The sequence below is a fragment of the Chroicocephalus ridibundus genome, chromosome 3, assembly GCF_963924245.1.
Source record: "Chroicocephalus ridibundus chromosome 3, bChrRid1.1, whole genome shotgun sequence".
Lineage (NCBI taxonomy): Eukaryota > Metazoa > Chordata > Aves > Charadriiformes > Laridae > Chroicocephalus > Chroicocephalus ridibundus.
In genome coordinates this window covers 68,298,683-68,323,249 of record NC_086286.1, presented here as the reverse complement: position 1 = coordinate 68,323,249, position 24,567 = coordinate 68,298,683, and the positions used below count along the sequence as shown (strand labels likewise).

Here is a 24,567-nt window from a genome sequence, read left to right as displayed (position 1 = left end):
CATTTGGGAGATGTCATTGCCTGCAAAGTCACACAGGCTTTTGAAAAAGGTGGGCTTTTGGCATGTCGCAACTGCAAAGTGCAGCACAAACCCCTGAGAATGAGGATGGGACAAAAAGGATAGTTATAGGACGATGGGAATCTGAAACAAAGAGGTCTGGCCATGGACAAGCTAAGAGGGCGGTGCCTGAAACAAGGAGAGAAAAAAACAGATGTGGCACTGTTTTACCAGAGTTTGTGGGGAAATAAGATAGACTGAGACATCTTCAAGATAGAGGAAGTATGTGATGAGCATGGTGGATATGATTGGCTTTTCCCGCAGTCCAGCACAGTCTGGAGACAAGAGGGAGAAGAGAAGGGGCTTGCCTTTCAACTGGTCCCTCGGCCTCCCTCCCTTTCTTCTGCCATGCTTGGGTCTCCCTCTGGACAGTGGGAGGAAGCACTGCTGCTTGTGGCTGTGCCCCAGCTAAACTGACAATTTGAAGCTGGGCACACGGAACAGGCAGAAGGGAATGATTTTCACATCCATTTTTCATCCTCTTATCATACTGTCACGATGGCCTTTAAACTAATTGTGCTGGGAAATTAACCTGGGCTTTTTATTGCCACTAAATTATTCCAGTTAGCAAACATGCAGGTGGAAATGACAATCATGTGATTGTTATATACAAGAAACGAAAAGTACATTAAATAAAGGCAAGCATTTGCAGTAAACAGCAGCTCCCCACACTACTTGACTCACTTCAGTCACAGTGGAGATGAAAATGTTATTATGGTCTTCCTATAAGTTTTGTTTCAGCTGAGGTGCCCCGAGTTAAACACAGCTGACAAATGCCAGTTATTGAATTGCTGAGAGTTTATTACTCAGTAAGGAAATGTTTCCATTTCATATATAGGGTAGTTTCAAATGGTGGTGTAGATTATATTATCTGGTACTGTTACATAGTACATATTTGTGTTGAGTGAAGTGAAAGCTCACTTCTTTCATGGTGTGCTTTTAAAATTTGAGTTTAGATCTATTTCACATCAAGTCGGAATTGAATTTAGCTTCAACCCATTGCCTAATCTGCACTTTAAAAAATATATATTTTTTATATATAAAAATATATAAATTTAACCTTAAAAATTAAGAGATGCCTATGACTGAAATGCAACAAAGTAGTGACAAGTGGAAGCTGAGTTGTGTTATTAAGTATGAACAGACACTTGCTTACATCTTGTATCCACACACGGTATGGATTTCACATCCACCTCTATTCTCTTCAAATACAGGTATAACTTGGAAAACATTTAGCCAAGTTTAATGGTTATGGTAAGATCATAAGAGTGGTTGTTCTGGACCAGATTTAAGATCCTCTCCCCAGCATTGTAGGCGGGATAAAACCATAGAAAAGAGCAGGCATAAGAAGGTGATCCTCAAAATACTCTAGTACTGCAGCAGTTCAAGGCTTGTGCACTTCATGAAGTGGGGTGGCATTCTTGATAATTAAAAGTCTTTAATAAATTTTTCTTCCAGGAATTTTTCCAGTCACCTCTTGAATCCATGCAAACTTTTAATATCTGCGCTATCTTCTGTCAAGGAGCTTTACAGCTTAAATACGTATTTTATGATGAACCTTATTAGCCGTGCCAACAAATACACTTTGATTTACTGATTACTATCTAAATAAACAGTTTTTCTTCCACACTTGATAGAAATCAGTTCCCAGAATGTACTCTGGGGAGCAAAGAGCTAGAGTATTCTGCAGAGAAATGAAGGAAAGAAGTGTCTGTCCTCACTACTGGTTGTGGGACAGAGGTACAAATAAAGCATGGGTAGAAGCTGTTATAACTTAGGCATTTAGGACCTTCACAAACTATTCTTTCAGTTGTCTACGTGAATGATCATGTAACCCTTCTGAGGCTGGGGAACTTTCTACAGGGATGCAGATACCTGATTCAGCATCTGTAAATTCTGTCTTTATGTGTATTAATCTATTCATCCTATGTTGAGTCCTTTACCAGACAACCCTTTTTAAATAACCAGTGGCTTAACTAGTTTTTTCTTTGTTTTTAGGTACATAAAATGAAGCCATATTGATATTATTATCCTGATCTTGCACAAGAGATCCCTTAGGTTCCTATAAATTTTAAGGAAGTTATGCTTATGGATGGAAATAATAGTTTTAGAAGTTACATAAATTTTGATAAAATTTATGAAAATTTTGATAAAACTTACAAAGACTTTTTTTTTTCTAAATTAAAGTCTTAGGGTGGAAATCCATTTATTTAAAAGCAAGAAAAAGTAAAAAATCCCAACTTTATTTCTTCTATCATTCAACAATGTTAAATTACAGTGAAGTTGGTGGAGGGTTCAAAATTTGGCATGCTATGTTTAAGGAGGGGCTTTTGAAAGAGTGTATATTCCAAAAAAAGGATAGCATGTAGTCTAACAAATAATTTTTCATGTTTCTGAGATCATGAAGGAATTCCCTGTATGGTAACTCTGGAGTTAGACTTCATATTTATTTTCTTATGTCAATGCTAAATAAGCGCTTTTTCGTTTTGAAATAAAGGATCTTTAACTGCTTTTTGAGATGATCTCATTGGAAGCTTATTTTTGGTCTGAAGTTGTTTGTTTTTGTTAACTTCATAGCGTGACACTTTTTAATGTGGCATAAAAGAAAGCATTTTACAAAATAAGCATTGTAACGCTTCCTTTTAGCTGTATATGTGTTAGCCCATTTGCTCCTTGATTCCAGACAGGAAACCAAAAATTACTCTTTGTTGTACTGGCCAGAAATTGTTTAAAAAGGCTGTTAAATATTGAACGCATACAAAATTCCCATGTCAGTGGGATGGGATGTGAAATAAGGCTGGTCACATCAAAATAGAACATGGAACTTATTTGCATTCTAAAAGATGTGATTCACAACTTTGAGAGGGCAGAGCATAGCAGTGTGAGCACTCTTACATGTTTTGATTTAATGAGATTAAGCACGTAATTTGTTGTTTGATAGCTATTATACACTATTACTTGTGGTGCATATTGAATATAACGTACAAATAGTTGTGGAAATAAGTAAATGAACACAGGGCCTGGGGCTGTGTACCCTGTGCACAGGAACCAGGCAAGCTGCAACACACAGCAAGGTCAGGAAAATTCAGTCCAGATCTTGCTCTTTTAGGCTTGACCAAAAATTGCCCAACTGTATCAAACTAGGGATTGGGTTTTGAGGGTACAGGAAAGTTCAGTGAATGAAAGGCAACTATTTTATTTACCTTAACCACGAGTATGCAGCAGGCTGTCGTGCTCTATAATCTATTAGATTGGAGATGTTAGGCTCCCTTCCACCTTCCTGGCAGGATGTTTTTTGTAAAACGAATTGCAGCTAGAAATTCTGGAGATTAATCAAGTTGAATGTGATTGTCTTGCTATTAAGTTATGTTACTGATGGGGCGAAAAAGCAGCAGTGTTTATTATATAATTTATTTAGCGATATGGCAGAACTGGTTTTTTTCCTGAAAGGAAACATGAGCAAAGACAGGGAGTTCTTTGGTTCGTAATCAAAAAATGTCCAGGTTAGTTTGTAACTGTTCTACAATAGCGAAAATTGTAAATTCAGTTAAAAGTCTAACCTTTATGTAACATGTGCTTATGTATGAAATGAAGATGTATGTTGGGCTGACAGCTTTATTTGAGAGTACTTTGGACCACAGTGATCTGTAACTACTGTACACTCACAAACCTGAGCAAAGCCCTTAACCAAACCTGTTTGTAGTAAAGGACTTGAAGAATTACCCATGGGAAATTAGGAAGAGATTTCATTTCATTTCAGTTGTAGCAAGCAGAAGACCGGTACTAGCTAATTGGTATAGGTGACTAGTTTCATGATGGGACAGGTACCAACACTTCTTGATCTCGCTAAGAGAAGATGGGAAAGAAAAAGAGTAATAAGAAAGACCCTGCTGAGAAACTTTGAAATGGAGATGAGGTTGCTAAAATTCACTCCACATTGGTGGAGTTGGAAGTTTAATAAACTTAAGCATGACTTTTCAAAAAGCGTGTTGGCAGAGAACCAGCTTCCAGTGATTTGTGACTGTGTAGCAAGATGAGAACTGCCCAGGTCCCTGAGCACAGCCTGCTGGTACTGCGGTATATTGGTTGTTTCCTGTCTTCCACTGATGCCACCAGAAAATGTCTGCGCTGATGTTTAAGACCCTCTTAAAACTTCCCTCCTGGATATTTTTGTGGGCTGTTTGTTCCTGTCTGTTGTATCTAGACTGTCCATTAGCTTAAGTATTCAAGGGTAAATAGCTTAATGTCCATCTTATGGTCAGCATAATTGGCAAACCATCACTTTGCATAGGTGGGATAAAGGGTAGGTGAGATAAAGGAACTTTGTGGCTATCAGATGACACATAATATTTTGCAGAAGTATTTGCATAGATTCTTCCCATAGTGTTGCAATTGTGTTTATTTTCCATATTGAGGCCAAGTGCACCATTCTATATTTGGCATGCTACTATTACTTTACTGTCAGTACCTCTGCAACCGTATTAGGTCCCAAACACATTGTGAGAGAGAGAATTATATATATCTTTTATATCCGTTTAAATGACTGGCAGAAGGGCATAAGTTAACTCTTGTCTTTTGCTTTCACCTTTGCTATGTGCTCTCTGTGTGCTCACTGTGCTTCACAGTGCTCTTTACTCTCTTTGTGGCAGTTGTGTGATCGTTGTCATGCCTACCTCCCTGGTAAGACTATCACGGTGAAAACTGGCCACACTTTTGGTAACCCTCCCTGTACTTTGTGGTTGGTTGCTACAAGCTGCCTTCTTTCATGGTGAGTTCTAGCGAGAAATACGTGATCATACAGTCCTAATTAACCTTACTTTTTACAGATAAATGTTGATAGAAACAAAGTTACTATGCTGGCAGTTGTTAGATAAGCAAAACAATAATGGCTCTACGGTCATAAAAACCCATCCTCTTCTAGATTCAAAAGTGCTGACAGAAGAGGTTGCTGATCCCATGTAGTCATTGCTGCCACCATCCCCAGTCATGTACACCGTGCACTGGTGATGTGTGCTGGTGTACGCTGATCCATAGCCTAGCAGGTTATGCGAGCACTCCTTTAAGGTAAAATCACCCCAGTGAGGTCTTCTCCATCATTGGCTCACTAACCTGGCTAATTTTGCTTGAAGTGCATTAAGGAATCCCCAAAAACCCTGGGGCAGATGACGGTAGGCATCACCTAGCTGCAATAACTTCTTCCACTGTATGACTGGATCTAGTAAAGAATATCTGTTGCTTCAGAAAGACACAGGCTCAGTCTTGCAAAGTGCTGAGCAGCCTTGGTATCTTGTGGACGTATGCAGTCGTGGTGATGCTGGCTTGCTGCTGCCAGCAGAGGATGCTGGGGTGGCAAGGAGCTGAAGCTTTGCTTGCATGTGGGAAGGATTAGCGGTGTGGGGAGAGGGGGCATTGACCAGAATAGGTTGATTACAGTGTCCTTCTCAAAAGACTCTATTAGTAACATTTAAATTGAGATAAAGTAAAACTGTATTACTGCCTTGGTGCAATGAAAGGGATTTTACTGTGTCTAAAGTAATAAACTCTGTTTGTTTGCAGATTGATCCACTGATACTTGTGGCTTAAACATTAAATCATGTAGACATCAGATGGGTCAGCCTTCCCGCTAAATTCAGGGTTCTCGGGGCAGTGCAAAGGTGTCTCTGTACCAACCCTGCACTCAGACGGAGAGAACAAGGAGGACCTGCCTGGTTGTAGTCCAACCACAGTTGGAACCTGCAGTTCCTCTTCAGGAACTGCAGCAAGACTAATTAGAAGCGCAAATCCCTGAGAAATGTATGGACTATATATGTCCCTTTTGCCATCCCTCCCAGTTGTATTGCCTCATATGGGTGCTGCCCCACAGGATAAAGTGCAGTACTTCTCGTTGGTTGGCTAATTTCCAAGGTGCAGTAGCGTTTATCATGCTTATATTTCAAAAGAAGGTTATCTTTGTATTTGTATGCTTCCCCACCCTCTTCTGACTTGCAAAACCATAATTCCAGAGAATTCCAGAAATTAGTTTATTGACAAAGAAGTAATTTAAGTTATTTAATGCCAGTCTGGGAGTGTTAAGAGCCATGGAAGAAAATGAAACAATCGATGCAAGTTTATACCTCATTTCTGTTGTGAACAGCATTGTATGAACCATTTGTGGATTTTTAGGTAAAACAATCTATTTAGTTATATCAGAGCAGATCTTCACTGTTTAGTCATGTTAGTACTGCAGTGGATAACTCTGTTATGGGATTTTTCATTGAGCAAAGATGAGAGACAACATTAAAATTGTTTTGTTTACAGCTGAAGGCTTCTTTGCAGATTATGGGAACTGAGCCGGTGATCTCAGTGAGTCCATACAAAGGTCACCACTGCTGGAAATAGTCAGCATGCTTGTCAGACTAACAGAGGCTGCCGGTTGAGGGGGTTGTGAAAAATGCACTATTAGTTATACTATGGTTATGCAATTCTTTCTGGGTGGAAATAAAACACAGTAAGAGATGATGATCAGTACCACGCAGTATTGCTGCTGTTATATGTATAGCACTGTAAAGGAAAGAAAAAATTAATTCTCTGTCAAGGAGACGGACTTTCCTTAAAATATTTATTTTACTGCACGTTGATGCAATTAATTATTTCTGTCATTTGTTTTCTTGCTTTTGCTCTCTATTTTAAAATTTATGGCCAAGTAATTTTTTAGTACGCCTTGCTACAAGGTCAGGCAGTCCACGTGAAGAAGTAATGTGCTGGAAACTTGCTCATGTGGAGAAGTTTCTGACCATGACATTAGCCAGACGTTCTATTCATTGTTTCCGGAAGGTATTTCATTCAAAGAACAGTATGAATAAAAGAGCAGATTCCAAAGGAAAAGTAGTATTTCCTTGATCCCCTTACTGAGCACACGGATGCTCCTTCAATTAAATTGATTGGCAAACATTTGGGGAGACAGGAAGCTTCAGTAGATACAGAATTGAGCCCTGTATTTCTCAGGTTTTATCAGTTTAAATTCCATCCACCATAGGTCATTTCCTTGCCCTGTTAGGGGGGAATAAAAAAGGCCCAAGAATATATCCAAAACCACTCCATATGGCAGTCTGGGAAAAAAGCTTTACAAGGATTTGGAATATGAGTTAGTTCTGCTGTAATAGCATTCAAATAGCCCTCAGCATTTCTGTGGGCCACCAGCTGCAGTGGCAGATTACAGATGAAAATTGCAATTAATATTCCAAATTGTGTTGCTTCTTGGTTCAAAAAAACAAACAGTAGTACAGACCAAAGCATAGTGAATACCATTTCTCATGGGGCCAGATCTTTCAAATGCAATTACTTTGCTTTGTTAATCTCCAGCATGAAGTTTGAACAACTTGAATAGAAATGAATAAATCTTAAAATATACTTCGATGGGTAATAGCTTTTCATCTTTTGTAAAGAGGAAATAATTGACAGTTAACTATTGTCTATTAGTTTGCAACATAACATAAATAAGAATACATGTTGCTTTTGCCTATGAATTTGTTTCTGTATGATAAAAATTACACTTCTCTGGTAGTGATAAAATCTCAGAAAATTTTCAGTATACCGTAACTGAACTGGGAATTTTAATAAGGGTTATATTAATTAAAAATAATAATATACTACTTAATCCTTCAGTGCTTGGAAACTGTCTAAAAGGACACTTCAGTTGGAATATTCAATTAGAAGCAAGCTAACAGTGTTTAATGATTTTTGCTAAACACGCAAGTAAAACCACGAAAGTGAGACAGATTATCTGGGGCATGATTCAAGCGTTAGTGAAAATGTCAAGTGAAACCCTTAGCAGCAGTAAGCAAGAATAGTGCTGATTTATACCAACCGAGGACCAGGCCTGGCAAGGGTCATGGCTGTGACAGTCCGCTGGCAGTCCCCGGAGTCAAGGGCTGTAGCGAGATGGATGAGAACATCAGCTAGCCCATTTAAAAGCAGACCTTCTATAAATAATATCGGAGAGATTGGTTCAGATGGCAAGCCAAAAAATTGCCAACTCCATCTGGAATCCTCTTTGTAAGTATGTACATAGCAAGGGCAGGAGCACGGGTAAAATACTGTTCTTGCAGCCCTGGATGTTAAAAATCAGGCTGGTAGTCGGCTCCCATGGCTCCTGCAGGAGACTTCCAACATGATTTCTTAAAGCAAGAGTGAGCCTGGAATCAAAATAGGATCACTTTTAAATTTTCTGCATTTACACGTCTTTGCTCAAAGCAGTGTGTCTGCCGCTATCCCATATCCTTTTGGGTTTGAAAGGGAGAATAAGGGGCAAAAGGCAAAGTAAATATACATAAACATGTCTTGGGTGAACTGAAGAGAGTAACTTCACTGACTGTCCTGTGTGCAGATGTTCCACTTAAGAAGAGGAAGTGTTGTATTATATTTCTCATACTTTTATAAGCGTGCAGGTTAAAAATTTTTGCTCATTAGTGGAAAATATGTTTTGTATTCACACCATATATACCTAGATATGAGATATTCTGTCTTTTAAGCTGTTAAGATGATTTAAAGATTATCTTAGTAATACCATTGCCACAGTAAAAGGCAGACTGGGTTCTCAGAGGAACTCTGCTTCAATAGCATACTATTGAATAAGGCAAAGGCTACAACATCATGTTTTTGTGGATTTCCAAAGGGTAAATTACAGGTTTGTTGCTATCAGATAATGTTAAAAGCTGCCCTATGTTCCCAGTGAACAACATGCAAATACCTTATTCTGTCTAATGGAAATCCTCTTAGTACTGTTTCTCATATTCATTATTATATACTCTTTTCTCACTTTACTGAGTTTTATGTATACGCTGGCACAGTGCCTCTCAACTCACTATATAAATCGTGCCACTTTTTACTCACCGAACAGCAGAAGGAGCAGCATGGTTTTCTGAAGTGCTGTAAGATCTGCCCTGAAAAGTAGAAAGCATCGTAAAGTCTAAATACTTAGTTATGAATTTTACCTTTCCATTTCCTTAGTTCTGGAGATTAAGTCTGCACAACAGCAGTAGGATTTGACTGTAGTGGAAGGGGAAATAGAAATTGTATTGTTCCCACAGCTTTACTGGAGTCACAAGACAAATCTTATCCTCTGGCACACCCGTTACTCTAGGCACTACTGCATTACTCTCTGAAACCGTTCTTAGTTCGTATTTCTGTTTTCATTTGTGCTGGGCTGCTTTGGAGTTAAGAGTCAAAACCTCTGCCAGTAGAAATCTACAGAAGTTAACTGTTTGATGAATGCAGAATTCAGCTCAGTGTACTTCTCAGCTTTGCTACCTACAGACACACCATGGCTTCACAGCCCACTCTGCGTTTCTTGGACTCCTGTGCACTGCATGAAGGGGGGCCTAGAGGTGCACCTGGGTGCTGGGACTGCCTTGCCCGTGCTCCTAAATTGTTACTGTGGACCCTGGCATGGTTCTGGCCCTGGCAAAAGAGCACTTTTTGCAGCAACTCCTGGGCGCTTGTTAGGAGTTAGCACCAACCCAAGTCCAGTCGCAGTAGGCAGTCTGGATGCAGCCATGCTGTTTCAGGGGCTAGTAGAGCTTGAGCTGAGCTGCTCTGTGCTAATTGCCCCCATGGCCAAAGAACAAGTACTGGCACTGTGGAGCTCACCAGTGTAAACATAACCAGGTACCTCTGAATGAGACACTGGGTTTCAGAGGTGCTTTTCATGTTACTTTTCATGTTACTGAGGACAGGAGTTTTATCTAACGTCAACATAGAATGTAAGCTGGATTTTCCTTCCCTGCTCAAGTGATGTGCGAGCATTTGCAGCCAAATAAGAAGTGTGACGTGCTAAACATGAAATACCATTCCCTGTTGCTATGTATGAACAGCTACCTTAATTTAGATACTCATTTGCTTCAACCTATTGTATTGCTGTATGATAGGTCCTACAGTAACCTAATGCTTGTGAGTTTAGAGTGGAGCCGCTCACAATGTAGAAATTGTAACATATGGAAAAAACATCTATTACAGAAATAGAATAGCCACACTTGGGAGTGGGAAAGTGTTATACAACCAAAATGTGGTAGTTGTCTACTTCTTCCCAACCTGATGTTTTAAATGTGCTTTTTTTTTTCTCTTATACTGTCTTATTTGTGATGCTTAATGCTAGCTGATTGAGTGCTTTGTTTTCCTAATGGAGAGTGGTATTCCTGGAAGCAGGCAGGCATGTTTTAACCTTGATTCCAGAAACCATTAAAATTAAAAAACATTATAAAATTGGTCTGCACAGCCTCTCCTAAAGATACCATATAATTAAGAAAGAGAAAATAAGTTATTATATTTTATTTCATTAAAGGTCTCTAGAAACCAAAATCTGAACAAATAATCAGACTCTCAAATTTGACATTTCTGTACTGACCTGGAATGACCAGGAGGCTGTACTCAGTCCTCTGAAAAAGGAGGGAAAACAGGTTTCACCTACGGAAAAGGTACACCTCTGGGAGGGAAAAAAAAACCCAAACAAACTAAAACCCTATCTCTTTTTCCCCTCCAGCAAGATCGTGTGCCACCAGACCTACAACCTTTTAGCAGAAGTGGCACACATGCAGTATAACTTTTGTCCTAGAAGTTCAAGAGGCACAACCATGGAGCAGAGGAGGAAGAAGTTTGGAGGAAGGGTTATGTTTTCAAAAGAAGATAATGCTCAAAGTACAAAGTAGGGGCCCAGGCTGAACTTCAAGAAAATGCTTGGGGAACTGCAAAGCTCCATCTTGGGGACAGCCCATGTGCTCTGAAAGCAGGAACTCGCTAGTTTTGGGAAAAGAAGCTACAAAGCCAGAAGGCAGAAGGAGGAACTGGTTAACATGATTAAGCAACTGTTAAGATAGCATGGGATTGCTTCTGTTGCATCATGCGCAATAAGAACAAGAGAGAACATTTTGTATATATTTCAGGGAAAGCTTCCTGTCAGTGACAGATGCTGGACTGCAGAGAGTCTCTACGTTTTACAGTGTTGTGACCAAGATTTTCAGATTAATGCAGACAAACAAAGAAAACAAGCAAACAAAGGTCTTTGGTCCAGTGAGGGGTTGTCCTTTAGATGACAGTGGTCTGTTATTGTTTGTGGAATTATTAGAGGCAAAGTGGAAAATAACATATCTTGAAAAGTATCATAATAAGGCATACTGGCACCTTGTTCAGCAGCTGATTATTGCTGGTTTAGTAATATTTCATACCTAATCAGTTTTGCTGTTCCTAAAATTTGAGTGCTTCTGTTTCCATAGACTTGAACTGTAGAATTGACAAAAGAGACTGTGATTTAGAGGAGTGTAGAGGGGTGTAGGAGAGGGTTGTATATTAGCATGTGTACCTAGGATGGAGATAGGGCTAGGAAGTTATCCTGCCTTAACAAAAAGAAAATGGAATGGAAGCCACAAACATTGTTTAAAATTTAGATATGTTCCATTGATATACATTTGAGTATAGACTAAGTCCTTGGGCCTTAAATAGCTAAAAGTACACTATACCAGTGATAGATTTGGCACTGCCAAACATTTATAATAGTTGATGCTTTTAGATTTGTAATTCTGTTAGCATAGACAGCTGAACTTTTGTCAGGCTCATGACCCTGCCTGTAACTCTCATGAACCTTAGGAATTGCTGTCCTAAATTGGTATAGAGAGAACTCACTTCTTATTAGAAATGAGTTTTTACTCACTTTTAACTTTATCTTTAGCTGATGACTTAATCCCTTTGAGTATCTGCCAGTCTCAGGTGAACTTCATCTGGGCATTTGCTGAGTTTCCTGCGAGTTAAAATCCTCAGGCATGGATAATTCATTTGCTGTTGCTAGAGAACTTGTATCTTCTTGCTAAGAGGAGAAGTGTCTTATGCCATGGTCTATTATTGTGTTACTCATTCTGTTTCATATCATAGCAATAATTTTTTAAATGGCATTTTATTCAATTTTCCACTTTAGTACAAAGCACAAGGATTGAAGAAAAACGTATTAAGTATCAGGCATGTTTTCAGCAGCACTTACTGTGGCTGAGGACAATCAGCAAATGAGTAACTTTGTTTACTGTCTTAAAAATCCATTACCATCCAGTATAGCCTAATGCAAGCAAAAAGGTTTTCCTTTCTTCCTCTCTTCTCTCAGCTCCCCTTTTACTTTTCACATACACATCATCAATAAAATGTGAGAGATTTTCCCAGCACAACATGAGAAGTTTATTTTTGTAGTTCTACAAAATATAACCTGTGACTAAGGTGAATTCTAGTGGTTGAATGCCCTCCTAAAGTCTGGGGTTACCTTTCTCTTGTTAAAATGAAATTTAGTGTAGTGTTTGCATGTTTTGAAACACTGTTGATCCTCTGATTTAATGAAATAAATGTTACTTTCCATTGATCCCACCTGTGTGCCCTGTTCACACATTGTGTGTGTTCTCTGTTATAATTAGACTGAAAAATTTGGAAGGAGGATGAAGTGTAATAATGACCGAGTGCTTAGTTTAATGCAAGCCAGATCATGGAGGCATTGCCTGTAATGCCTGCTTCAGCACAAGTGAATAATAATACTAACTCCATTTCAAATGAAGCACATAATTTTGCTTTGAAAGATTAATTTCATTCCCTTGGTCCTTTTTTAGGCATATTCTCTATAGAAGGCATAAAATTAGAAGAGATTACAGGATTAGATGTTGGATAAAAACATTTCATGTGGTAAGATATGTCCATGTCAAAGGTCCTACAGGAGCAGCAGAATAGCTGGATCGACATGGTGCTGGCACGCAGGCTGTGAGGACAGGCTAATTCTCAAATGCTCTAGGTTACTGCTTCTGGTGCCCCACGTGGTAACAGTACATAACCCTCTGATATATAGCTATATCTGCATTCTTGGAGTTAAAACCACGTTGCATTGTGCCATGCAACTATTGCATGTGTTTACCCATCTCAGGAAATCTTAAAATCACGAATGATACAATTTGCTCTTGAGGGGAAACATTGCCCATCTCCTTCCTTATTCTCATCCTCAATGAAATTTTCTTGGCCCCTGCAGCCAAACATGGAAGTGGGGGAACTTTTCTATGTGGCAAACATAAAGGCAATGTGGAATCAAATGCATTGCTGTTTAGCTGGAATGAAGAAAAAGTACCTGCTTTTGATTTCACAGTTGTTTCTCAATGTAGTGAAGAGAAATGGCAAAAATTGTTTTTGGCACAAATATCCAGTGTTTATTCCTTTACTCTGAGTGGAGAAAGACTGAGAAAAATATTACTATAAGATAAGAGGGAATGAAGAAACAAAGATGAAATTCTGAATTAGAATTGTTTAGCCTCATAGAAATAATGGACCAGAAGACCAGCTGGCATAAATAAGCAGTTTTCCGTTGATGTTAATGGGACAGAGTTAGGACTATTAGGATGCTGCAGAGGAAGGGATGCAATTGTGAATAATGTGTAGGTAGAGATAACAAAATTTGCGAATGGAAAAAGGAGTGAAAAGAGAAGAGAATCATCAATTTTAAGGCATGGTAATGAGCAATCCGTTATGCTACAGAACTTAAGTTGCTAAAAGTTGTGAGGATTAGTTCAGTTTCTGGCATAGCAGATGTATTTTTCTGGATTGATTTCACTGAAGTGCTGCTAGCATAGGTTTTGACTCACTGAGTTTGAGGAAGTAGAAATATGGGGGAAGAGAAAGAGGGAATTATTCTTTTGCTAGAGTGCAGTGTAAGAGCTCTAGGGGACTACGCTCGTGAAAGAACTGTTGCTGTTAGGTAGGGAAATGTTGGTTATGTTCTTTCACAAAGAAAATGCTTTTACAACTATTTGATATTTAGCACAGGAAGGATGTGAAAGTGAGGCCTACCGGTTTAAACAAATAATCAGGACTCAATTATTCTTGATTTCTAATGGTGAAGCAGACTCAAGAATAATATTAATTTTGATTACTAGGTGCTTGTTCATCAACTTCATATACATCCAGGCAGCGCTTTGGATGGTGAAGGGGGGTGAATAATATTGCGTAGATGTTTCCTATCTCAATCTGCCTAGAAGTTTTGGTTCTCCCATTGTCAGCGTGCGTGGTGGATGTTCCTGTGGTTATGTAAAACACTTTTGTGACTTGGGCTGTTTTCTCTGCCTGAGTATTGGCGAGAAAATAGAGTTAAGCGCACAGCTTTTTAAGCCATCTTCTTTCCTTCAGCCATTATGATATCTTTGTTTCTTTTTTTCCTGTTACGCTAGACTTCTTATAAATTCATTAAGTTTAAGCATTAAACTACATTAAGGGAGTCGGGAAATTTCTCTGTCAGCAGGCCTCTTTTAATAGAAAAATAAGACCAAGATATTTAACAGAATTCCTGGTACACCAGGAGCAGAATCTTAGTTGCTTTTTTTTTTTTTTGAAGGCTCATGCCTGTGGCATCATATCCTTCATTGCTCATAGAAAGAAGAGTAGGTTTAGCAGAGCACATCCTTTTTCTCCGTGTATGGTTAGAGGTGGTCAGAAATTTTAGATCACTGAGCTTCAAAGGGTTTTGTGTGAAACAAAACAAACTTTTGCCATGTTCACCAAGCCTCCAGCTCAAAGAGAGCTGCAGGTATTTTGGCTGTCATCACTGAAACTGGCAATAGCACCATTTTCCCGGAATAGCTGCAACACACTTAATTTTCTCTTTACTAGAAATCCCTATTTTTGTTGAGTTTATTCCATGGTGGGCCAGCGAACTAGAAACCCATGTAGTCAGCACAAAGAGCAGATTGATATTGCCTTGTTAGACAGTCCTGTATTTACAGAGCAACATCTGTAAAATTAAAGAAGTTTGTTAGATTGCCAAAAGGACAGCTAAACTACACAGGCTGCTTTACATCAGGTGGGAACATCCAACAACACAAATTTCATCACCATCATGTCATGATGAGATTATAATTTCACCCTTCCTCTCAGTCCCTTATTTGTGCCAATTCCTTAAGTGACCACTCAAGAGACGTTTCATGGAAGTCCTGCCTAATTAACGAGGAAATGTTCAGAGTTGTGATTTTCCTGTCCATGCTTATTGTGTTGATTAGATGTGGGCACATGCTCATGTTTGTGTTCATTACTTCAAAACTATGATCTTGAATGTGCTGGCTCGTTCACAGTCTGTTGCAAGGGTGGGAAGCATATGGTCTGGTGCCTGGTTATAGCTTGATATTTAATTTATTATGGACTCTGGGCTCACTATCTTTGCAGGGCGAGGGGGAATGGTGTTTCTCTAATGCTATAGTTCTGTTAACATATAGGCCTACCAAATTTATCTGAAATTCCTCAGTTAAGAAACTGTTCATCACATTGGTCTGATGCATAGGACATTGCACTTCTGTATGCAGGTGTGGAAACCTCATCCAGTTCCCATGGAAGTCAAAGAGATTTAATTTAATTTTGAATCAGATTCTGTAGACACAAAGGTCTAGTGTAGCAAAAGCTAGATGTTTCCCCAGGCTGCAACTGGGCCTTGCAGCTTTGCAATAGTCTACATCTGCCTGGGCATTGTGAGTATAAATAGTGTCTTCACTCTTAGGCCTTTTCCTGCTATCATAGAGATAGTGAACCATGATAACGGCACAGCCATTGACATTGCAAACTGTATAAATTCACACGCTGACATCTGTCTTGCATTTGTTTTATTGGCTTTCCTTCGTTTTTTCCAACCCACCATATGCAGAAATAATCGATAGTCCATTGATGGTTAGGGTAGTTGTCTCCTTCCTTCTAGCCCCACTATACTGCACACCAGCAAAGCTTTTGCCCCTGTATGGAGGGTTTACTATTCAATCTTACAGTGAGGGATTATTATGAGTTGGAGCCACTGAGGAGTCACCCACAGAAAGGGAATCTTGTGGTGAAAGCTTTGCATGTATGCAACAGCAACTTGGCTCGCCCTCTTGGTGTCAGTAGGAGGCACAGTGTAAGTAGAAAATTTAAGTTTTCCAGCATTCAGAAGGAATTTCTTAATGTTTAGTTTTTGAAAGATTGCCTGAGTCCCTAGTGGGCTTTTTTTGTTTCTAGATTTTGTAAAAACAGTATATAGAAAACCGATGAACCAAAGTGTGGACAGAGGCATGTCTATTACCACAGCCCTCCCCAGGGTGCAGGCTGTAACCTCTGCTGCCTGAGTACAGACTTCCCAGCGGGTTTCGGTCACCTATACAAAATACCAAGAGTCTCCTTTATAATTTGCCCCATGTTGGCATCATTGTGTTGTGATGAAAGGTTGTTGGAGGGGAAAAACAAAACCCAGTGTGTTGAGGCCATCAGACAAGGATTGCAGAATGTTGTCCTGGAATGTAGCTGGTAAAAGGTTGTAAAACTGGTTTTTCCTGTAGAAGGGATCCACTGTTGATTCCTTCAACTAAATCTCTCATAAAAAAAGGACTAGTAGTATAAACAGGGGAGGGATCCAAGTAACTGTCCTGCCTCTCTCCAAATCTGAGATATCCACATGGACTCTAAAACGGGCTGTGTCAGGACCTTGAAAATGCTGTACAGGACCACAAAATCTGGTTTGTTCCAATGCAATATTTCAAAATCCAGATCACAGTCTTGTAAAGCGTAAGGGGGTGTAGACTTGGAGACTAAACTTAGTCCAGTAGAGAGATACAGCAGTGAATTTGAATCTAAACTTGTATTTGGTTGCAGGGATCTGGTTCATGTCCATAACTGCTAGCAGCACTCTGTAGGATCATAAAGCCCCTTATGAATAATTCTGTGCAGTTGACAGTTCCCTTTTGTAAAAAATGGTGGTCATTTTGGGACAATAGGTACGCTTCAGTTTCAGTAATAAAAAGCACTGCTTAGCACTGAGATACATTCACAAAGTATGAATTTGTTTTCATCTTTTGAGAATTATAGAAGAGAATTCTGTGATAAACAAAATGAAAGGTTTTTTTCGTTTTTATTCTAAGCCACATGCAGGAGAAGGCAGTGGAAGTTTTTTATTCACAGGCACAGAAATAAAGTAGTGTCACAGTCCATTCTGAGAGGCACAGCATAGATCCAAATACAGCGCACATGGTATATCTGCTCCCTTTCCAGAACAGAGTTTACAAACAAAGCAAATTGTCAAACCTCCCTTTTAAATCTAAAACATTCATATCTGCAATGACTTTTTACTGATATTCTGATAATTCCTAGAACATAAGACAGTCTACACAAAGACGTGTTTTCCTGCTGCAAAGGAATTGTATACATCTAAGAAGCAGGCAAGCAGCAGATGCATCGTGGAGAGAGAGAGATAAACAGGACATATATGTGTGTTAAATATTCAAATAAACACAGATGATCAATACCTGTTATTGTTACATGACCTATTTCTTTTTGTCAACAGTCATAAATAGGAATGATAGAATACTATACTAGGACCTTGCCAATGAACCTCAGCATTGCACAGACACTCACACAACTGCTATTTAGGGAGTCTGAGAATATAAACAGAGTATGAATGAATCATATAGCCCCATGTGCTAGTCCACCAAAGTGGCTGGACAGATAAATCCAAGGGTGCCCTTCACACGGATGTGCACGCATTTGCATTCACATGTCCGTTAGATCCCGTGTATGTCTTCCCAGTGGGAGTGCAGAGCTCACTTAGGAGGTGCTATAGATTTTACTCCAGACTGTTGGTGAGCCATGAATGTCTCAAAATATTAAAAACAAACAAACAACAACAAAAAAACCCCAAATATTCTTCTGTAGCTATATAAACCGTACTTTTAAAATGCTCACCTTAAGTAGTCTGATGTTTTTCATGCTTGAAAAATTACTTACACAGTGACTTATCTACTTAATTTGAAGTTCTAAATGTGGTAGTAGATATATGGATTTTATACATGTATATGTAAATGAGAAATGCTTTGCAGAAATTATGAGAGAAGAGCTCCTTTTTTAGACTGTAAGAATAATATATAATGTACTCCAAGTAAAATTACATTCTGAGTAAATACAGTCACTTCTATTTTGTGTTATCTGGAGGCCTCTGTGACTGATTAGTCATATTCTGCATAGTAAGTACTATAGGGTCAAGTGTCAGAGTGGCTGAGCACCATATTTCCTATTGATTTTGTTCAGAGTTGCATGGACAGATCATTAGTGACAGATCATTTCTGTGATTCACTAGCAATTCTGAAAAATAAGAAACTCTCCAACTGGAAACCACAGTGTTATTTTTTTCTAGTGAATAAATAGACTGGGACAACCAAAACATTTTGTCGAACATCTTTAATAAAAGCAAAGGAAATTTGGAATCAAAGGACTGCATTCAAAGGAGCATGTGGGACCAATTAATAAAAGCTGGGAGGAGATGCTGCTCATATATATCTTATGGCTCCGGAGAGATAAGAGCCTGAATTAAGTCCCTCCTCTAAATAAGTTAAAGGATAGGCTTAAAGGATAGGCTTAAGCCCAGGTTTTGGAGATAGTGAAGGAACACGGTAAGCAGTGGGCTAGAGAATGTGGAGTATGTAGCTGTTTGAGTGGTTTTGGGAATAGTGCCTGTACCTCCCTTGGACTCACATGTTAACCTAAAATTTTTCTTCTTGGAAATGCTAAACCCATTTTTAATGTTTTCTCTTAGTTTGTTTTGGTTTGGTTTTCATTTTCTTTTAACCGAAACTATTGCCATAGCTGCCTTTTTGAATATTTTTCAGAGTATTTTCCCAAACTTTTTCCAAAATATAATGAAATGCTTTACCCAGGTGTAGTCTGATAACTCTTCAGCTGGAGAGCGCAGTTCTTCCTTCCCCACGGTGATGGCACCATGGAGGCCCAGAACTGGAAGAGTTTGGTTTGTCTTGCTGTTTCAGAGCAGGATGCTCGTACTAACAGCTAATTAAGACGCTGACTCTCAAAATTAAGGGTTTTGTTTACCTTGCCCTCTTGAGTCCCCATATGAATTATGTTTTATCAGTGAAATCACTCCTGGGTTGTGCAATCCACTAGGAAGACTAATAAAAGTCTTTTATAACTATAATCTATATGTGCTGGCAAACTTGAATAAATTTACATACATGAAAAAGAGCAAATTTAGATAATTGAACAGTACAAAGCTTTGTGCGGAGAGCATACAATAGGATCTCTTTCACCAGATGTGTGTGACTAAGCAGCCTCTTATTACTGGTTGCAGAATGCTAACTCCAGAAAAGGCCATTAAAAGTGTGGCCTTTAAATACAGATGGAGAGAAAGAGTTATTTACCCAGTGCAAGAAATTGCAAAGTGACAAATTACATGGCCAGAGGAGATTGGACAATAAAATCTGCTTTTCCTGGATTGTATTCTTCATAAAAGGAGGATGCTGTAGTAGGCTATATAGTTTATTAGGAAAATGACTAATGGAAAAGTACAATTTCAACATACATGTATGTATAAGAATCCTCACTAGGTATACAGTTATTTCATCATAGACGTTTATTCATGTGAACTCTTAACAAAGCAGGGAGATGCCAACTTCTTGCTTCTATCAACAGATACCTAAGAATAGACTGCTGGACTTTGCATTCCTTCAATGGCAGGAGCTTTAAGTTAGAAGACAGAAGAGAGAGGGGGAGGGAGTATGAGGTTTTTCCAAGTTTTATGCTTTGTTCAGAAAAAATATTCTGACCTGAGCTTAGAGTATTTTAGTCATTTTTCCCATGAGAAACTCTTGAATTACAAGCAGTGAATAAATAGGCAGAAGATTTTAAATTTATTAAGCAAAATCAAAAATCAGGGGCAGCTAAATTTAAGAATGCTGCTAAAATGTAAATTCATCATGTGCCGTGTTCTTCATCTTTGCCAGATGGCATAGATGATTGTTGGCCAGAAGAAATTAAATTTGTGCTCTTACTCTTCTAAGCTGAGTGGGTGCTTATAGTGTTAGCCAGTGGCTTTTACTGGAGTGTTACAATAAAGACAAGCAGGGAAATATTTTGGATCTGATATACAGTATACATCTTCATGAAACATTTTTGATTCAGAGCTTGAGAAGGAAGAAATTACTTTTTACAATCAGGAAGAAGCAGCTAATAACTTAAAATCCAGCTCAGCCAGAGGCTCCTGGTGTTACAGCTACTATCTTTCCGTGGTGTGGCAATGAATTCCTTCTCTTGTCTGTTGTGACACATAGGTGAAAAACATGCCGCAGAGCCCGACGATGCAGAGCTGGTGAGCCTCAGCAAAAGGCTGGTGGAGAATGCAGTGCTGAAGGCTGTACAGCAGTATTTAGAAGAAACGCAAAACAAAACCAGACAGACTGATGGGAGCCCCGTGAAAACTGAAGCAGCAGCAAGCGTCAGTAAGAATGAGAGCGACAATGATAACAGCAAGTGAGCACTGTGCAAAAAGCCCAGGAGCAAATATCCCACCAAGAATAACCACAAAAACATGTCCCAGCTCCCCGCTGAAATTTGCTAAGTGGTGCTGGGTGACAGGCACTCCGCTTTGTGAGTCTCTTATCAAAAGTTTGTTCTGAATCGAAGGACACTGTCTACCAGTTTACTAAGTGCTTGCACTGCTGAAAATGTGTTGAATGCTGGGAGGGATGGACGGTGGAAAAAGGACAAGAATGGTGAGGCAGGCGGCTCCAGTCTTCACTGGTTCTTGATAACAAGAGCCCCTTCCTTGCTTTTGAGGAGAAACTGAACCCTTTGTGTTTGCCTTTTGGATTGTCATGAATGGCCGTGGAAGAGGCCTTGCCGTAAGTGGAAGCGATGCCCTGCGGCTGAGGGTTTGGCACTGCCACAGGGCTGCTTACTCCATGTGAGAGCACATGCTGTTTCCTAGTCAACAGCAGTCAACCCCAAGCTAAAAATTACCACTACAGATATTCATCGCAGATACTATTACACAGTATGTAATATGGCAGGAGTTTCTCTTAAATGTGACTCTGTACTGTTCTTTACTTTTTGGTAGCATTTGTTGATGTAAACTATATTTTTTTGACAAAGTAACTTTTTTTAAAAAATGGATATGGGCAAAAGGCTGAGCAATTAATACTGTCCAAAGCAGATACGATCTCTTTATCTCCATACGTTAATGACGCTAAATGACATTAGTTGTTATAAAATGTATTATATTGTTCTTTTCCTTTAGGAAAGAGCCATGAAGCAGACTTAGTAAAGGAAGCTTTGCACAGAGAAACACAAGCCCTGTTATCCAGACTGAATCAGATAAAGGAGCTGTTATCCAGTCCTGAGATCCGCATGAAAATAAGCAAAGAACTGCTTGAAGACAGGCACAGATCTAACAGTAAATGGAAAAGTTGTATTGACTCTGGATCTCCAAACGCATGATTGTAAATTGCCATGATGTAAAATCTCATTGGGTTGTTTGAAGGCAAAAAAAATTTCTTCAAGAAATTTTCCTTTCTTTTTACTGAAAATATGAATGGGTGTAAATGGCTCATGAGGAATCATGGTGAAATACTTGCACAGCGGGATTATATTTCATAATGATGAAGTACAGCCGCTCCTCAGCACTGCTTTGAAACACACTTGAATATGCAGGTATATATGTCATGACTCCAAAGCGGAAAAATACTAGTTTCAAATAAATCTGAGCAAACACTGTGCCCTTCCTTTATCATTGCAAACAATTCAGATTTTTCCCTTCCTTAGCGATGATATACAAATTTTAAAAAATGAATGCTTTTAAATACTTAACAATGTATATTTGGAAAAAAAAAAACAACCCTCTTTTAATTATCTGCCTTTTGGATATGTACTGGCATTTTGGCTTAGCACTGTCTGTTTTTTATTTTTTTTAAACAGCACTTGAATACTTGTATAGATGCCGATATGTTGTTTCTGCTGATGTTTACACTAATGCAAGAATGTTTTAAATTTCAGAATGAAATTCAGGCTCCACTGATCCCAATGGCAGACTCTCATTGGATTTAATGGAGTCGGGATGCTGCAATTAAGATTTCTTGTGAAAATAGTAATATTCCTTGGGATAATATTTGCCTTTTTACTTTTGTAGAACAGTGTTTTTGTCTTTTGTTTTTGATGTTTCGTCCATCTCTACCTTCTGCTGCCTGAGGTGGGGTGTCAGTTTGCTCTCATGGTTCCCTCTGCACGCCTGCAAGATTCACTGAAGCTTTGGATGTACAGCAATGCAGGAATAGGTCCAATATTTGCATTTTTTATAAACGTTGTTTAAAATTTCCTCTGATCATAAAAGGTATATAATATATGTTGTGATTGGTATCAGAACTGTGCTGTTAGAACAGCTGTGTGCATATTCTTCATTGGTCTCAAGTACTGGTCATTTATCTCATGCATCACAGCTTATTTTTTTTCTCATTTGATATATAACAGTATATTCTGAAATGTCTCATACATGCCATGTCCACAATAAAGTTTTTTTTCCTTTGCACTCTATGTACCTTTTTCACCCGTCTCCAAATGGACTTTAATAAAATAAAGTATTGGCAAATAACAGGATTGACAGAAACGGTGCTTCTGTGAATCACACCATTAAGTGGAATATGGGTGTCGTGCCAAGGTACTGATCTAGAGCTGGGAGCTGAAATCATGTGAAGAAATTCATGCAGATAAGCTAGTCCCAAGTCATTACTGTTTTAAATGGCAAAACTTCGAAACTCTAGGGATTAATTTATGTTCTGGGCAGCGTAGGTTTAGAAGGAAGTACTGGTACAGCTTCCTAGAGGTCCATATCCACTATTCAAAATCAAAAATTGAGTTTGAGTTTAATGAGTAGTCTCAAATTTTCTGTAGAATAATAATTTTTAAAAAATAAGTAAATCTGAATCGACAATCACCCCCAGATAGAAAAAACCCCAAACATTCACAAGTGGATCCGTACATACCTGCACGGGGAGTCTCTGAGCCCAGCTTGTTCCCTTATTCCATAGGCTGAGGAGAGAAGTTTTTGTCATATCAAACATTACGGAGTACTAGATCATTCAGAGACGGCTATTCATATGGTATCAAGAAATTTAAATCCAGATGACAACACAAAACCAGCCATTCAGCTATGAAAACAGGAAAACAATTTATTGTATTCTATCTGAATCTCAGGTCGTCATCTCCCTCTCCTCCATACAAGTCATTACCATGATTAAGTGCCTTTTTATGTAGTTCAGCTTGTAACAGTCATTGTTTTCAAGTTTCAAGTAAAACTGTAGAAATTAATCACTGAATTTATGTCCAGACACTTTGATAGGTGACCTGCTTTTTAGAGACTCTGCTCAGGGCCAGTTCTTATGGATGGCATCAGGAATAGCAGCTCTGAAAATAAAAAGTATAGGGGAGTTAATGGCCTGAACATAGGCAGCTATTGTCGTTTGAGGTGGCCTAGAGTGGGCCTGGCATCGGTCTGGCAAATATGACCCAAACCCTACGGGAGACGTGTTCTTCGGGATCAGGATCTGTGGGCTAGAGGATCCCCCAGAGCCTCTAAAAAGACACTAGATATCTATGTTTAGGCAGCTAAAACCTACCTTTGATTTTCAGATGCTTTGACCCATGAAAGTCAACAGGGCTTTTGTTTCTAAAGCATTCACTTTCTTTTTAAAATGCCAACCATAGCCTTTATTTCCGGTTTTGACAAGTGACCAATATTAATTTACTCAAAACTGAAAACAAAATAGGGTGAAAAAAATTCTGCATCTGGAGTCATTCTCATATGACAACCCTTCTTCTTGCGTTCTCTATTTTTTCTAATTTTTCTTTTCCAGTGGTAATGAAGCCTGGCCGCCAGATTAAGGAATAAATCTTTTGTGTGGAGCTGTGGGATGAGCACTGACAAGTGCAGATACATGGAGACTGAACCTAATACAGGCAGGTGTGAAGCTCTGGGCTTCACCAGAACAAATACGTTGCCTTCCTTACACTCATAAATCATTTTCAGACAACAATTCTGTTTTTCAATTAGGCTCTCCTTTTGGGGAATGTCTTGAGGTAGTGATGCACAGGTTATTCTGGGAAAGTGTTGGCATTTCAAAACAGATGGTGCAAGTTTGCCCATGTTTTGTTTTCAGTTCTACTTTCTAGCTTGCTCATGCTCAAGAGTATTTCTACACTGCTGATTGTAGAGATGTCTGTGACAGGTTTAAAAGTAGTAGCTCAGCTTCCAGGGCTAGGCTAGCTGGAAGGCTTTGGGCTGCCCGGGACCCACTGAGAAACCGGTCCTCATATCTACGCTTGGTCTAGGTGTAGAGCACAGAAGTTGCAGAAGCCATATATTTGATATGTATGTACATCTGAGCAGCCCTTGCCATGAATTTTCTGCACCATTGAGCTGTGCAGCAGAGGTGTTTAGGAGTTGACAGAGTAACCAGAGAGATCAGTAAACACGTGTGAGTCCTGACCAACAGGCACCAATTCTCTGATGTAGGAAGAGAGCTGTAGAAACCGATGTCTCCAAGCGCGGGTGAACATGGCACAGGGATGCTCAGTTTGGTGGATAGATAGTAACGCAAGAGATGAATGTGCATCAAGCTTTTCATGAAAAGGAAAGTAAATACTATTTCTGTGTTGACTGAAGGTGATACAAATTTTAGCAGGGGT

At 39.1% G+C, this 24,567-nt stretch overlaps 1 protein-coding gene across 8 annotated transcripts in view; it reads left to right on the top strand.

Annotated features, from left to right (window-relative positions):
• Nucleotides 1-22,411, top strand: part of AKAP7 (A-kinase anchoring protein 7) — a 90,177-nt gene extending 67,766 nt beyond the window's left edge. For 5 of the 8 annotated variants that reach the window (XM_063329591.1, XM_063329596.1, XM_063329594.1 and 2 more), the window contains one exon: nucleotides 20,163-21,264. In XM_063329591.1, coding sequence (XP_063185661.1) covers nucleotides 20,163-20,365 — 203 coding nt within the window. In that variant the 3' untranslated portion in view covers nucleotides 20,366-21,264. Of the gene's footprint in view, nucleotides 1-20,162 lie in introns of all 8 variants that reach the window. The other 3 variants (XR_010070345.1, XR_010070344.1, XM_063329593.1) reach the window with 3 other exon arrangements.
• Nucleotides 22,412-24,567: the final 2,156 nt, after the last annotated feature.